General features: G+C 36.4%; 1 protein-coding gene across 1 annotated transcript; it reads left to right on the forward strand.

The window, feature by feature from the left end:
* The first annotated feature begins 3,386 nt into the window (after positions 1-3,386).
* On the forward strand, positions 3,387-14,800 carry LOC585670 (solute carrier family 49 member A3). Its single transcript, XM_785490.5, has 9 exons — positions 3,387-3,801; positions 4,736-4,894; positions 6,493-6,786; positions 7,903-8,037; positions 8,403-8,519; positions 9,336-9,488; positions 9,906-10,063; positions 12,409-12,608; positions 13,672-14,800. Exons 1-9 carry the CDS (start codon positions 3,526-3,528, stop codon positions 13,809-13,811), a joined length of 1,632 nt encoding a protein of 543 aa, XP_790583.2. The 5' UTR covers positions 3,387-3,525; the 3' UTR covers positions 13,812-14,800.
* Positions 14,801-15,197: the final 397 nt, after the last annotated feature.

Consider the following 15,197-nt stretch of genomic DNA (forward strand, 5'->3'; position numbering starts at 1 on the left):
TATGTCCCATTTGCAGGCCAAAAAAATGAAAAAGTTAAATTCCAACTGCATTTGAAAGATAATACTAATTTAGAACTTCCCTAAAAAAGGTGGGGCTTGAAAAATTCTTCAAGTGGGAAAATAACGACTATTAGTTGTCAAATCGACTTTAGGGCTATAGAGCCCAATTTTTTTTTTTGTACCGAATGGTCATACGTTTTATGCTGCGCAAAGATTCAATCAGTTTAATCTTGGCCATCACAAGAAGTGGGTTATTGATGTAGACAAATGCTCATGTACCCTTTACAACTCTTTTCATGTATGTTATTACCAAAGAAGAAAAAACCAGTCAGTCACTCAATAGTGTCTGACAGTGAAGTCTAGCAAGTAAACGGGTTTCCTTGCATAATTTGAATATGAAGACACTGCTAACGTTTAAATTTCACATAGGACATACATGACATATTCATAATTCCTGCAAAGTTCTACATAATTTGAGGTTGGCTGCAAAAGGGACATAGTACCTTTAAAGTCACGAGTACCCCAGTTTGTTCATGCAGATACCCATGCACAAGCACCTATTTTATATTAGGAAAAGTGCCCCTTTTCCTTTCTTATAAGTGCCTTATTCCTTGAGATAAGTACCCCAATTTCTTTCTCATAAGAGCTTTCACCTCCTCATGAAGCCCCTTTTATCCTTTGTAAATTATGCCCCTATAAAAACATAACAATAACCCCTTTTAAGTTTTATTTTGACACGTGCCCGCTTTCCTCTTTATAAATGCCCCTCAATTTCTTTTTCGTAAGAGCCCCTTCCGCCTTCTCATAAATGCCTATTTTCGCCTCTGATAAAATAATGCCCCTATTAAAATCTGATAAGTGCCCCCTTCATCCGTTGATGATTGCCCCATTTCAAATCTGAGATTTTGATTTGATTTGATTTGATTTTGATTTTGAGATCTACACATTTTACTTTGACAAGTGCCCATTTTTCTTTATTAATGACCGCCCCTTTCCATTCTGATTAGTGCTTCTTTTTTATCTTTGATGAGAGCATCTTTTAACTTCTGAAAAGTGCCCTTCTTTTGCCACGTGCAATTGCCCTTTTTCCTTCTGATAAGTGCCCCTTTCCCTTCTCATTAATGTCCCCTTTCACCCCTGATAACTGCCCCTATCAACATCTGATAAGTGCCCCTTTTCAATTCTGATGATTGCCTTTTTCATATACTTTGACACGTGCCCCTTTTCCTCACTAATAAGTGCCCTTTTCTTCTGATGAGTGCCCCTTTACCAATTAAACAGGAATCCCTTCTCTTTCTCTTAAATGCCCCTTTTCATCTGTGATAAGTACCCCTTTTATCTTGCGGGTGCCCCTTTCCCTTTTTTAATATGAGTTCCTTCCCATTTACATCACTGCCCCTTTTCACCTCTGATAAATGCCCCATTAAAATTGTATATGTAGCGTGTCTTTTCCTTCAAACGATGCCACTTTTCCATTCTCATCAGTTCTTTTTCGAGCAGTGTCCCTTTTCAGATGCGAGAAGTGCCCCATTTTCACCTCTGATAATCGTCCTTTTTTACTTTGAAACGTGCACCTTTTCTTTTTCTATTAAAAGACATTTTCCCTTCCGATATAAGTGCTCATTTTCCTTTCTATATAACATGCGCCCCTAATTTAAAGCGACGTAGCGCACCTTTTTCTTTACCCCCCCCCCCCAAAGCTCGCATTTGAATTTGATATAATATTTTTACTTCTAAAACGTCTTTTCAATATTTCATGGTATTTTTTTTATCAAATGTAATATTCGCTCTTCGACATCACAAATCTTATACTTGTTGCTATCTCACATCGCTCGCCTCGCAAATTAATATTCAGACCATCACACTCTAAGTACTGCAAAGTGTGATGGACCATGTAAAGAGAGAAAAAATATTGATATCATCCATGATAATATAATCACCGCAATCATGAAAATGCAGGGATATCAAGTATCCCAATGTCTAAAAAAAAAAAGAAGACATGTACACTTTGAAGTTACCCTTTGTAGGTGCCCTTTTTTCCACAAAGTGCCCATTTTTGTTGGTGCCCCTCCCAATGTGGAAGTCGCTCCGCTGTACGTGCTTCCCAACTCAGATTAGAAATGGATATTAATTCAAAAATATTATTACAGTCGTTCCATATCAAACGAACCTTTTCACATTTAATAGATAAAGACAATAATGTCTTCTCTTCCTCTTTGCAGAATCAACAAATATTATTTTGGGCAATTTCAAATCCATACAAATGATGATTTGTGTAAGTAATTCCATGCAGTAGTTTAGATTAGAAAAAAAACATATTCATCTTTTGATCTTTAACAAATATTTGGCGTTACTGATTTCTGTTAAAAAAACATTAGTAAAGATTTTTTTTTTGCATACAATATCATTCATTTCCCATCATGAATTGTATTACTCTATTTTCTCATATTTCTTTTCCAGCTAACTGGAAGTTTTTTCATAAATTATCTGTACTTTACATTTAATTCTAGGTGTTGGACATATGGAAAAGATCTGAAATTTCCAGTTTGATCTATAATATGTTTTAATTGTTTTATCGTCTCCTCGGTCGAATGAATGATGCTCCTCTCAAGAATCTGTTTTTAGTGCTCCCATTTGATTTAAATATAATTATTTGTAAACCTGATCAAAAGCTAATATTGGATCCTAGTAGTAATTTCAAGCCCAAATAAGTGTTTCGATGATCCTTTTTCTAATTAGCTACGTGACGTGTATATGATGTATATCGTTGATGTGCCCTCCTTACCCCCGCTCAGTGACCAGACCTACTGCAATTTAATATTAAACTTAACAAAATAAATAATAATGGTATCAAAAATCAAATTACTGATTAAAATCCAAATATGAAGACTAGTACCAATTTTCAGTCAACAAAGAATGGGGAAGAAAAAAAAAATCAGTGTCAAAAATATAGTTCATGCTATATGTAGAGCATGGGACGGGAATTATATCAAATGAGAAAGAGGAAGAGAGAGAGAGAGAGAGAGAGAGAGAGAGAGAGAGGGGGGGGGGTGGATAGGGAATACAAATAAAGTCTTTTTTCCTTGAACTCAACCTACGTTCGCACTTGGGGATATGAATGAAAGTGCTAGTGTGAAAAACAAGACCAATAGTTTATTGTTTGCAAACAAAAATTTAATTCTGAGTCATAAAAGAGATGTAAGATATTAAATTATAAATTTAAAACACGATTTAATTCATAAAATGTATATAAGTATTCTTATTAAATGAAAGAGGGAGACCAACTTTGAACATAAAGTAATATATAGTTTGTTTATATAGACTACTAAATAGCCTAGCGATCGCGAGCGATCAATTGCCACGCCCATTTACAATACAATCATCGACCTTGATCCTCTCGCTCTCTACGTACGGTACATCACATGTCAACAGTCGACCCGATCTTGCACAATAAACAACGCAGATCGTAATGATATCTACATGTATTTAGTTGTATTCCGTCGATGTTAATAACGGCTATGCACCATGGCGGAAAGTGAAGTAAAGTATTCGAATCCAAAGTATGCTCTGGATGAAGATGAGAAAAATGGAGAAGAGGAAAGCGAAGTCGGATCAGTCGAAGAAACTCCCATCTGTGATACCAGTGCCATTATTATTACCAGCGAGCACGGCGAAAATGGAGCTCGTTCTTCGACACTCGTAACAAGCAGAAATCAGTTAATCGAGCCAACATACAGAATGTACAAATGGAGATGGTTTGTAGTAGCTACAATGGCTATATTGAATATTTCAAATGCAATGGTAAGTCGTGTGGGGGATTAACTGACTCTGACTGAATCACAAAAATTGTGTGGTGCTTGATCAAGAAATAAATAAATGGATAGATGCATGCCAGCTGGTACATTCATAATTAATTTGATCAATTCATGGATCAACAAAGTTTGTCATATGCACTGATCACATTTTTTAAAATTGACATCATTTAAATATGTATACATTCAGATGCTAAAACATATAGCTGAATTTCATTGAAAGAATATTTTGGATTTATATACTGATGAAACTTTTTTAAAGATTTTTTTTTTTTAAACTGCATAACAGTCATCCTGCAAATTATGACAAGCAACACACTCGCTTAGTCTTAGCTTAGCTTGGAACTTTGGAAGGCTCTCTGGAAGATAACAAAAATGTGTCTAGTTGGAGGAATCATTAACATATTGATTATTTCTTTTGAGTCTCTCATGGAGCCAGATGTAGTCTCAGTAGAATATATCCCAACATGAAATAGACAGATTATTTGGTCTATCTGGAAGAAGAGTAAAGAGCTAATGCTGGAAAGAAGTATTGACTCTTTACTCTTTCAGAGAGCCTTCCAGGCTAATTGCATTTCTAATACAAAGGGGCCTAGAGATTTGACATGTGAGAGTCCACTTCCCTAAAGTGGGACACAGTAGATGTTTAACTCCATATATAGATTATATCTTCCACAGCACTTAAAATGTAAGTGCACAGCTTGAAAAGTATGTACATGTATACACTGACAACAAGATGGCTTGTACTTTTGCAGATCAGACGAAGGAGAAGAAGAAGATGATGAAGAAGAAGGAAGAATAAGATGATGGTAAAGAAGAAGAAGATGATGAAAAAGAAGATGAACACGAAGAAATAAAAAAAAATTGAACAATCAAGAATACGATTTATCTATCTTTTTCACCTTCATTTTAACATCTTGCAGGCATGGATCTGTTTTGCTGCAGTTACAAATTTCACAGCGGAGTATTTTCAGGTCTCCGTAGATGCAGTCAACTGGTTTTCTTTGGTCTACCTGGTTGTGGCCGTACCAATGGGCTTTGTCGTAGCATGGGAACTGAATGCGTATGGGCTTCGAGTTGCGGTATGTATATATGAACTTTGACATTAATTAATAAATAATTATAAAACAGGTTCAAGAATGTAGACAGTGTAATTGGTCAAATGACACCACGTGCATACTCCACGCCAACAAAGTATATGTAGTATTCTAAAGAAACTATACACTAACTTCCTGTAGATAAGCGCTGGCTTCCTGTAGATAGGCTCATCATGTTCAAACTTTTATTAATTACATTTAAAGCACAACACAGTTCTTCTCGGCCTTCATACCTGACTGATTTGCTCAAACAATACCACCCACCCTAAACCTTCCGTTCAAGCAATCAAGCATTACTTTGTGTACCAAGAACCAATACATAATTATTCTATGAGGGGGGGGGGGCAGATCTTTTGCAGTTGCTGGACCAAATCTTTCGAACAATCTTCCCAAATTTACACGACAGGCACCCTCTTCTGTACTAAAATGCACCTCTTAATTAATTAGCTTAAGCTGTATTTAGTCCTTACTTAATACGTTATTTGTTTTGATCATGTTAGCTATCTTTTTATTATTTTAGTAATATGTTAAGTTAGTCATTTTAGTAGTTATAAGATATTTATATTTCTGTTTGTTGATTCCTTTTGTGTGATAATCTTTCTTGTCATCCGTGCTTGTACAGCGCATAGAGAAACTTTTGTTTATTATGCGCTTTATACATATTTTATTATTATTATTATTATTATCTTTCTTTCCTACTAGGCCTACCGTGCTAAAATTTTCCATTAAAAACTGGTTAAAAAATGACTGAGATGCTTGTATGCGTATCTCTGAAGCGTACAAAATTGAGGTGCAGTGCAATGCAAATAGTTTTAAATGGCAAGGACACTGATGCTGATGTACTGTGATGTCATTCAAAGCAAATGGTGACCCCTGTGTACTCTGTAATTCTTGGCATTTGATCAGATATTTTGCTATAAATTTCTCAACTTCTATTCATATTGCTGACCTGTTTCATTAAAAAAAAAAAAAAAAAATTAAATCAGGTTTTGAAGCTCGGCATATGTGATATGTGCTGCACTTAGCTATAAGGCGCAATTGACAGGATAATGAGCTTGACAAGTCTCGTTCATTGCCAATTTGTGACTTAACCTTCGTGCAGTTCATATTCACAAATGCACTCGTAAACATGAAATATATGTAAATGAACACCATGAGCAGTTATAGTCTGACACACAGTTGGAGTTTAAGACGTATTTAGAGGACTAATATGTTAAATATGTTGTAACATATTACAATTTACATTTAATACTCTAAAGAAACTATTTGATATTTTTGAAAATACATTCTTATCTGAAGTAATCCACAAAACAAAAAAATTGTTTTTCAAGCAGTGCATTATCATTTGTAAATATAGAAGATATTTGGTCACCTTTTGCCATCTTGCTTTTTACCTCAAGTTTTGGAAAACACTTATAAAAACATGGTAGGATAGCATTGAAAGTTGTTATTGGATGAATACACATTTTATTTTGGGGAGAAATATTGACTCTTTGCTTTGGAGTGATGTGGTATAGTACCTGATTTTAAATATTTTAGAGTACCATTGATTTATCTACAACACTGCGCTTATACAATCACAGATCCTACTTGGTGCATGGCTCAATTTCCTTGGCCTTCTACTTCGCTACCTTGGCGTCCTCTTCCCGATCCCAGAGACCACCCAGTTTGCCATCGTCATGGTCGGCCAGACCCTTGCTGCCTTTGGACAACCTTTCTTGCTCTTCTCCCCCACCAAGATGGCTGCTCTGTGGTTCAATGACAGCCAGAGAGCCATAGCAAACATCCTAGCCACCATGGCTAACCCGTTGGGTATCCTTCTCTCTTTTCTCCTTTCTGCGCTTCTTGTCAGTGAACCAAGTGATATTCCATTAATGGTAAGTCGACTTTCTTATGGGGCGTTGCAAGAAAGTTGCGATTGATTGCAAGTTGCAACATTTGCATCTGATATATTTGCAATCGATTGCAACTCAACTTTCTTGCAACGCCCCACTATAGTCTCCTAATTAGTTTCCTAGGAATTTGTTAGGATAGTTTTAACAATTAAAAGAAGTTAACTAGATCTAGCTTTTATTCCCCCCCCCCCTCTCGCTCTCTCTCTCTCTTACTAATTGGGCGTTGCAAGAAAATTAATTTGCGATCAATTGCAAATTTGCAATTAATCGCAAGACTTACGCTTGATTTGGGGGATTTGCAATTGATTGCAACTTTCTTGCAACGCCCCAAGTGTATGAGTTGAAAGTATAGAGCATGTTTTGCATTTGATTACCTTACCTTGGACCTTTACTTGTTCCGTAGCTTATGGGGGGGGGGGGGGACACATATCCACAAGTTTCCTCGACTGTATTCTTTCTTGACGTTTGGATTTAGCTGGGTTCTATTTTTTAATTTCTGTCTTTTAGGTCATTATCTATTCTTTTTATTGTTCGGTCATTATCTATTGTTTAATGTTCTGCCCACTACCATACCATCCTGAATATACCGGCTCTTATCCAATCACCAAAATCAAGCAGCCTTTGATACTGTTGAAGGACTTTGGGTCCGAAGATAAGGACAATTGACAATTGTTGGCCCAGTGATGTCACTGACACGATGCCCCTTGTACATTATACTCCAATGCCATTGAAAGGAAAACAGAAGAACATATCTGTTTTCTTAACATCAGATCCTGACTTTGCACCTCAATGGATGGATGCGTGCATGAGAACGACAGTGATCAGTGACTCGCCTCTTTTGGCTTAGAGTTGCCAGTTAGTATACGCCGATGCCAGTGATAGGAAAAATAGAAGAACGCATTCTTTTCCTTAACAAACCACCTCAATGGATTGGTGATAATTTCACAAGTTGACCAAACAATAATTGTTCTCCAGATATTGGATGTACAGACTCTGCACCATCTCCTATAAAAAAAATGTATACAAAAAAATTAAGTGTATACAACTTAATTGATCAACACATTAAACAAAATTGATAAATGTTTTCTCTCTCCTTAGCTGTGGGTCTTTGTCATACCAGCATTGCTTGGTGTTGCCATGGCAACATTTGGTATATGCAGCAGTGGTCCTCCCACTCCCCCATCCAGCAGTGCAGACACTAAGACTCAACCTTTCTTGGTTGGACTCAAACTGGTGAGATTAAAAGTAAAATTTTAAAACAAAATTCTTGGTGGACTGAGATTTGTAGCTGCAATATAATCCACTTTGAACATTTTCCTAATGAAAAGACCATTACAAAGTTTGTGGACAATTGTGATTAGTTTAATTTGCAATACAGGTCTGATTTGTCAATTACAGAGCTTTAAAACGCTTTTTAGAGTCTATTTTAAAAAATTGCATTGAGAGAAAAATAAAGGTCATGTCCAGAATATATGATCTGTGCTATTTTAAATATGCTATCAGGCCCCATTTTGAACATGTCACACCCATTATTATTCCGAAAAAATTAAATGTACAACTTTAAATATCCTTGTTGATTTCTTCCTGTATCATGGCAGCTTGCAAGGAATCGGCGCTTTGTGATCCTTTTTGCCTTCTTCGGAGCAGGCTATGGTATCTTCAATGCTATCAGCACATTCCTGGAGCAAATTGTGTGCCCCATTGGCTACAACGATGTAAGTAAATAGAAATCAAAATACTAGAAATATTCTTTTGACAACACCTTTACCGTCAATTGGGACATATGAATATAAGGTAGCTTCTCTGGAGTATATAGTATATATATAGTTAGACAAAAAATGATGGAAAATTTAGGTCAAGAAGAAAACCACCATAACAAATTACATTGTGTTTAGTGATATTTTCCAAGCATTTTGTAATAGAGCAGAGATAGAGAATTGTTAATATGAAATATATGCACCATGCTAAAACAGAATATTACTTGTAGTATTAGTACCTCTTGATTGATTCAGGTCACCTTGTTTCAAATTTGAAAAAGTTACACACTGTACACAAATAATGGTTCATTTCAGAGTAATTACTTATGCATATTTTATTCATTTTATCAAAATATATTTTGACAGGATAAAAATAATCAGCTCATTCCTATTTTTTAATTGCATTCCTGTAACATAAAACATATTTTTTTAAATCATACAATAAACAATAGAAAGGGGAAACTTGTGATAACAATTTCAATAATAAATATAGAATAGAGTACAATCAAAAGAGCTGTTATTATGTAGGTTGCGAAAGTTCAGGTGGTTGGACTAGCAAGTGTGCGCTTGTAAAATGGCGAATGGCTGGAATACTCCCCAGGGAGTGGAAATGTACATACATTGTGTGCGGGTAAGCCTGAATCCGATGACCGGGGTAATAATATATCCGTAAAGCACTTAGGCACATCGTTGGATCAATGTATTGAGCGCTATATAAACACAGAATATTATTATTATTATTGATTGCAACATTTTTGTTTTCTGATTTTGCAGGACTTTGCAGGCCTGGTTGGAGCCCTGATGATAGGTGTTGGTCTACTTGGAGCAGTAGTAACTGGTCTTATTGTCGACAAGACAAAGGCTTTCACACCGGTCGTTAAGATCTGCAGTGCAGCGGCTATTCTTTTTGTCTTCATCTTGTCAATTGTAAGTATTAAACAGGAGGAGGCGCGATAGCTCAGTGGTATAGAGCAGTGGTCTCGTAACCTGCAGGTCCCGGGTACGAAACCAAGTCAATGCGCTCAGTAGTGTCGTTTGGTAAGACATTAATCCTCATTACCAAGTCCTTCAGAGAGGACTTAAAGCTGTTGTTCCCCTGGTTGCTTATTAAAAACTTACACGTGCTTTAATTCTTAGCAGTCGGGTAAAACGAACAACACCAAAACAAATTATTGGAAAATGAAAGCACATACACACATCTTTGTTCTCCTTTAGTTCATTATGATGACTAGTGAGGTGTAAAACTTTGGTTACACTGCTGTTGAATCAGAATTATACTTTGATTAAATTATTTTCTTCTTCTTCTTCCTCCTCTTCTCCATATTCCTACCTTTGTCCGTTCAGTCTTCCAAGTTTGCCTATGCTGGGGCTGGGGTGCTGATTGGGGCTGTAGGCTTTGGTCTGTTTGGTCTAGCCCAGTTCTCTATCTCTCTAGAGCTAGGGGTGGAGTGCTCCTACCCGGTAGCCGAGGGAACCAGTGCCTGTATGCTGCAGATGTCAGGGTAAGTTCGTCTTTTTCTCTCTCTAAAAGTTATTTATATAATTATACTAGTTTCTAGTGAAAAGCATCATGGATCTCTCTCTCCCTGTCCCCCTGGGCCATTGTATTTTTAAAGTGTTTGAAGCAATATTGACATGAATGACACCATTATGATGTGTGCTTGTTGAATACACAAAAGGCCTGTCTTCATCAGCTCGAGTTTGCGATTTAACCCGCTATTTCAACTATCCCGATCGCAAATTAGCTAGTTAATTTGCATCCTCATCAGTTCGCAGTTGCAATTAGTTGGATATTTGGTCTAGAAAATATACCACTATTTAGAAAATAGCAGGCTATTTTGCACCCAATCGAGCTTGTGATGAGCGTAGCGGTCTGGTGAAGATGCAATTTCGAGCTTTGGGATAATATCCTTAGTTTGAAAATAGCGGGTTCAATTTGGCAAACTCAAGCTGATCAATGAACACAGGCCTAATGGCAACAAAACAGTGGCAGCAAAAAAAGGGGTTGATATTCAGAGTTGAAAGCTTAGGACATTAGAGTTATGTATACTTCAATTGATATGGAAGGGAGTGTCTGATTTTTCTCACTTGATTTTTTTCATTTAATTAAGTATTTATATAGCCAGATGACAAACCGCCTCTTGTGTTGTGTAGGTCTTTCTGATATATCCATGGTATAACACACTTTATAATTGAAGGTGACCATCAATTCATAAATCAATAAATAAATAACATATGTAACATTTTATATTGTATTTACATATGGGAATATATTAATTTCTACTTATCAAACAGTCATATTAATATAGAAATTCAGCAATGTAGCCAAATCTTGTGCGACTACCAGCAAAGTCTCAATCCTTCTTGTATACCGGTAGAAAAAGGGAATATCAATCATTATTACCCGTATCAGACATCTGAGCTGGTCATTTACAAAACCGTATTGCCCTAGTTTTCACTAGCAGTGGGAACGGAGGGGTATATTCTTTGTATTTTCCTTGGTCTCCCTGCGCGTATTGACTTTGCGTGTAGAGACGAGTGAAAATATACCTTGGTATTTTCCACGGTCTCGCATCCGGGCATCTTGTATTGACCGCGTCGCATTTTCATTGCGCATCTATTATGCGTACGAGAACCTGCGCACTTTGCGCGCACTCTATTGTGACGTAATAATCACACCAAATACACACTGTTTGCAGTGTATCGAAAATTTTGTCAAGCATGCACTGGATGCACAGTGTTGGTTTGACAAAGTTTGTTCAGTTCTTGAGATTGTCATGATGGATGTCTGTATTTGCTCTAGATGTCTGATTTGGATAACAATAAAAATATTGACTGGCTTTACTTTCGGGGGATATCAGAAATATTGACCGCGCTAAGACCATATTGCCCTCGTCTTTCGACTCGGGGCAATATGATCTGAGCTTGGTCAATATTTCTGATATACCCCTCAAGGCCAGTCAATATTATATAATTATTATCTATATAAGGCTTCCATGTGGTACAATAATTCAGTGTATTCAATATCTTTAGCGCAGTACCCAGATGACTAACTAATATTGTTTTCCTATTGCTCAGGCATCCAGGAACTTCAACTATCGATATTGATATCACACACACAAAAAAAAGCCATATTTACCAAGGTAATTAAGTCAGAGGTTGTTATTTCACTAGTCAGCCTGATATACATAATAATAATAATGTTTTATACAACACCTACGTGGATCCTTGTCATTTGATTGGAGGATTGTTGGTCACATGATATTCAATAGATGTTATATTGCACGGTCGTGCATTTTTGGTTATATGCAGACTGCGTACCTCTCAGCCGTGCGCGCGTATCCCTTCGTGTATCTGACGGTACGCGAAGGCAATCTGAATGTAACCGAGAACGCTTGACTCCAACTTTAATTTATCTTTAATATAAGGAGTAAAGTATCATTTGTTGATTAACGTTCTATTAGATCTTCTTTGATGTTGTATAAAACAAATAATGAATGTTTTTCATTCGTTCAATGGTGCGAATATTTTCATTCGTTAAAAGATTAACGTGAATTCTATTCAACTCGGCTGACGCCTCGTTAAATAGAATGTTAATCTTTCAACTCATGAAAATATTCGCACTATTGAACTCATAACCATTCATTATTTGTATAATATGGCTTTGCTTTTGTGTGATACAAGAATATATTGCTCTCGCTATAACAATATTGGACTCGTCTTGGAATTGTTCAATATTGTCATAGCTCTAGCAATATATTCTTGTATCCAGTATTATATAAGTACTTAAATATATATATTTTATATATATATATATATATACATACCAGTATCTTCTTCTTCTTAGTCAGCTTCAAGGAATCATTCTCATCATCTTAGGCCAGGTCCTGGCTCAGCCTGTCAACGTGGAACTGCTCCCTGATCAAAAGTGCATTGATCTCTCACTGCCTAACGTCACATCAACACTCTCTAGTGACAGTGCTGTTACAACTTCGATGATGTCCACAATGCCAGATGATGAAATTAAAACTGTGCTTGATATGACAAGTGAGTACTGCAGAATGTTATGCTGTCTCCTGTTTGTTTTCTCTTTAAATCTTTTTATGCTGCAAGGTCAAGGTAGAGGTGTCGTGGTCGATTGGAAATGTCACTGGACTGTGGATCACAAGGTCCGCAGTTCAAGCCCCGCCGCGGCACTAATGTCCTTCTGCAAGACATTGATCTACATTTGCCACTCTCCATCCGGGTGTTAAATGGGTAGGATGCGAAAGTTAATGTGGTTAAATGAGCAAGTGTGTGCTTGTAAAATGGCGACTAGCCGGAATGCTCCCCAGGGAGTGGAGAATGTACATACATTGTGTGCGGGTAAGCCTAAATCTGATGACCGGGGTAATAATATATATGTAAAGTGCTTAGACACATCGTTATTTTGATGTTTTTGGTGCTATATAAAAGCAGAATATTATTATTATTATTGTTTAACTTTTTTCTATGCCACAAGGTCAAGGTAGTATTTCAATTCAATTTAATTTGCTCAAATTCAATTCAACTTACTTTATTCAAATCAATTCCATCTCCGTTTAAAAACATTTACAATACATTAAATTTATAAAAAAACATGCAATAAGGGGAACAGGGATGAGAGAAAGAAAAATTACTATCTTAAATAGACTGAATATTTCGATAGTAGGATTGATAAATTACCCTCAGAAGTAAATCATGTTTGATAAAAAGAGTGATGTAAAATGTCATCTTGATTTGTCTCTCTCTCTCATTTTAATTCATTATTAAATTTGTGCTTTAAAATGATTTAGAACTTTTAAAACACTTTTCTTTTTGTTCCGTTGTCTCTGTCTATCTCTTTCTCTATGTATCTCTCACTCTGCCCCCCTCCCATCATATCCCTGTTCCATATATTAATGATGTCTTCTTCCTTCTCTCCCTCTTTCCTACATTGTTTCTCTTTTCCATCCATTTTCTCTGTGTTACCCTACCTTTATCTCTTTCTACTTCCTCCCTTTATCTCTTTCTTCTTCCTCCCTTTATCTCTTCCTTCTTTTTCTCCCTTTTCATCTTTCTTCCTTCTTTTCCACTGTCTATCATCATACAGTTCCTTTGTTTGTGTATGCTGGGTATGGCATTGTTGTCACGGCGATTCTCATCCTCTTCTTCCGTACGAGATACTTGAGGCTGGAAGCAGAGCAATCCAATAGAGGTGATGACAATGGCTCAACGGAACTGGAGAAGTAACAGCCAAACAAAACAAGGAACTCTTTGCCATTAGGCTTGCAATGGTTAGATCTAGGGTTACAGTGATTAAATTCGCTTTTCCCTTCGTAGGCTCAGGTAATGCCAAATACTTAATGACGACAATAAAAATAAGAGAGGTTATGTAATAATACTAGTGATAATTAAAAATAATTGTATAGAAATTTTCATTCAGGGAGTGACTTTTATCAGTGAATAGCATATCATGAAAGTGAATCTGGTAGATGAACTTAAGTGTTTAGTTTAGTTTAGTGGTGGTTATTTTACCTGACTGCTAAGAGAGCAAAAATACTCCCATACAAGGTACCTCAGGATGGAAGAAAGCAATCCAATGAAGGATTTGCTTTCATCTTGATTCAACATTGGAAACTATATATGAATATCAAACTGCTGAATTAATTGTGATGTAAATTGTTTTATGTGCTCAGAATTAGGAAAGAACATATTAAGTGATTTTTCTTTTCTTCCGGCCTTATTCAGTATCAAAAGGATTTTGAACTACTGACCTCAATGCTTTGTAAAATCTTTTACCGTCCCAGTGGTGGAGAATCATGAGAGTAAATGGGGGTTGAATATTTGAATTTTGTTGATTTTGACAACAAGAGGATGTTGGAAATAGAGATTTCAGCCTAATCTATTTAGCTCTCTGGTTCTCAAATAGGGGAGAAATTTGAAGAAAGGCTGATTTTTCATAAGGTGTGTGATGCAAAGTGTAATTGAAAGCTATGATATTACGTTCATGTAAATGTCTTAAAGATTGATTTCTTTTGCCTTTCTTATGAACTTTGTTATCATGTATGATTATTTAAAGGCTCATGGTAGTGGGTTATGATGGAGAATTTGACACCATTCAGGTGTTTACCCAATAAAAAGGTGTTTTCAATCACCAAGAGTGGACTTCACTTTTATCAATTTGCTTCTATCACCAAACGGGTATTATATGTAGTGAATTGTGCCCTGAACCTACTGCCTTCTCATCATCATAAAATTCCATCACCCTCGAGATATGAAGGCAAGCTGGAGTATTATCTGGGGGGTGTTCACAAAGACTAAGATCAACTTTAAGTTGGACTTAACTTTGGCAGGCCATTCATGACAATATTTGCTCTCACCATTTACTGGCATGGGTCTCTCAAGGGACGTACAAATCATGGTAAAAAAACTACAGAATCTACATTTTGTGATAATTCATTATTGAAGGAAAAAATATTATCTAAAGATCATAATGGTGAGAGCAAACAGTGGCATGAATGACCTGCCATAGTTAAGTCCAATTTAAAGTTGATCTTAGTCTTTATGAAACACTCCCCTGGTGAGATGACAAGTTTCGCTGCCTGAGAGACCCGTGCACACATCGTTTGGTTATTC

Source organism: Strongylocentrotus purpuratus, unplaced genomic scaffold (genome assembly GCF_000002235.5).
Source record: "Strongylocentrotus purpuratus isolate Spur 01 unplaced genomic scaffold, Spur_5.0 spur5_scaffold_15, whole genome shotgun sequence".
In the NCBI taxonomy this organism is placed as follows: domain Eukaryota; kingdom Metazoa; phylum Echinodermata; class Echinoidea; order Camarodonta; family Strongylocentrotidae; genus Strongylocentrotus; species Strongylocentrotus purpuratus.

Excerpts from the sequence above, each read along its gene's own strand:
- LOC585670 (XM_785490.5), top strand. The coding sequence starts at position 3,526 with ATGGCGGAAAGTGAAGTAAAGTATTCGAATCCAAAGTATGCTCTGGAT. Across the intron at positions 8,038-8,402 it reads TCTTGGTTGGACTCAAACTG|CTTGCAAGGAATCGGCGCTT; the intron begins GTGAGATTAAAA and ends GTATCATGGCAG. Across the intron at positions 9,489-9,905 it reads TTGTCTTCATCTTGTCAATT|TCTTCCAAGTTTGCCTATGC; the intron begins GTAAGTATTAAA and ends TTGTCCGTTCAG.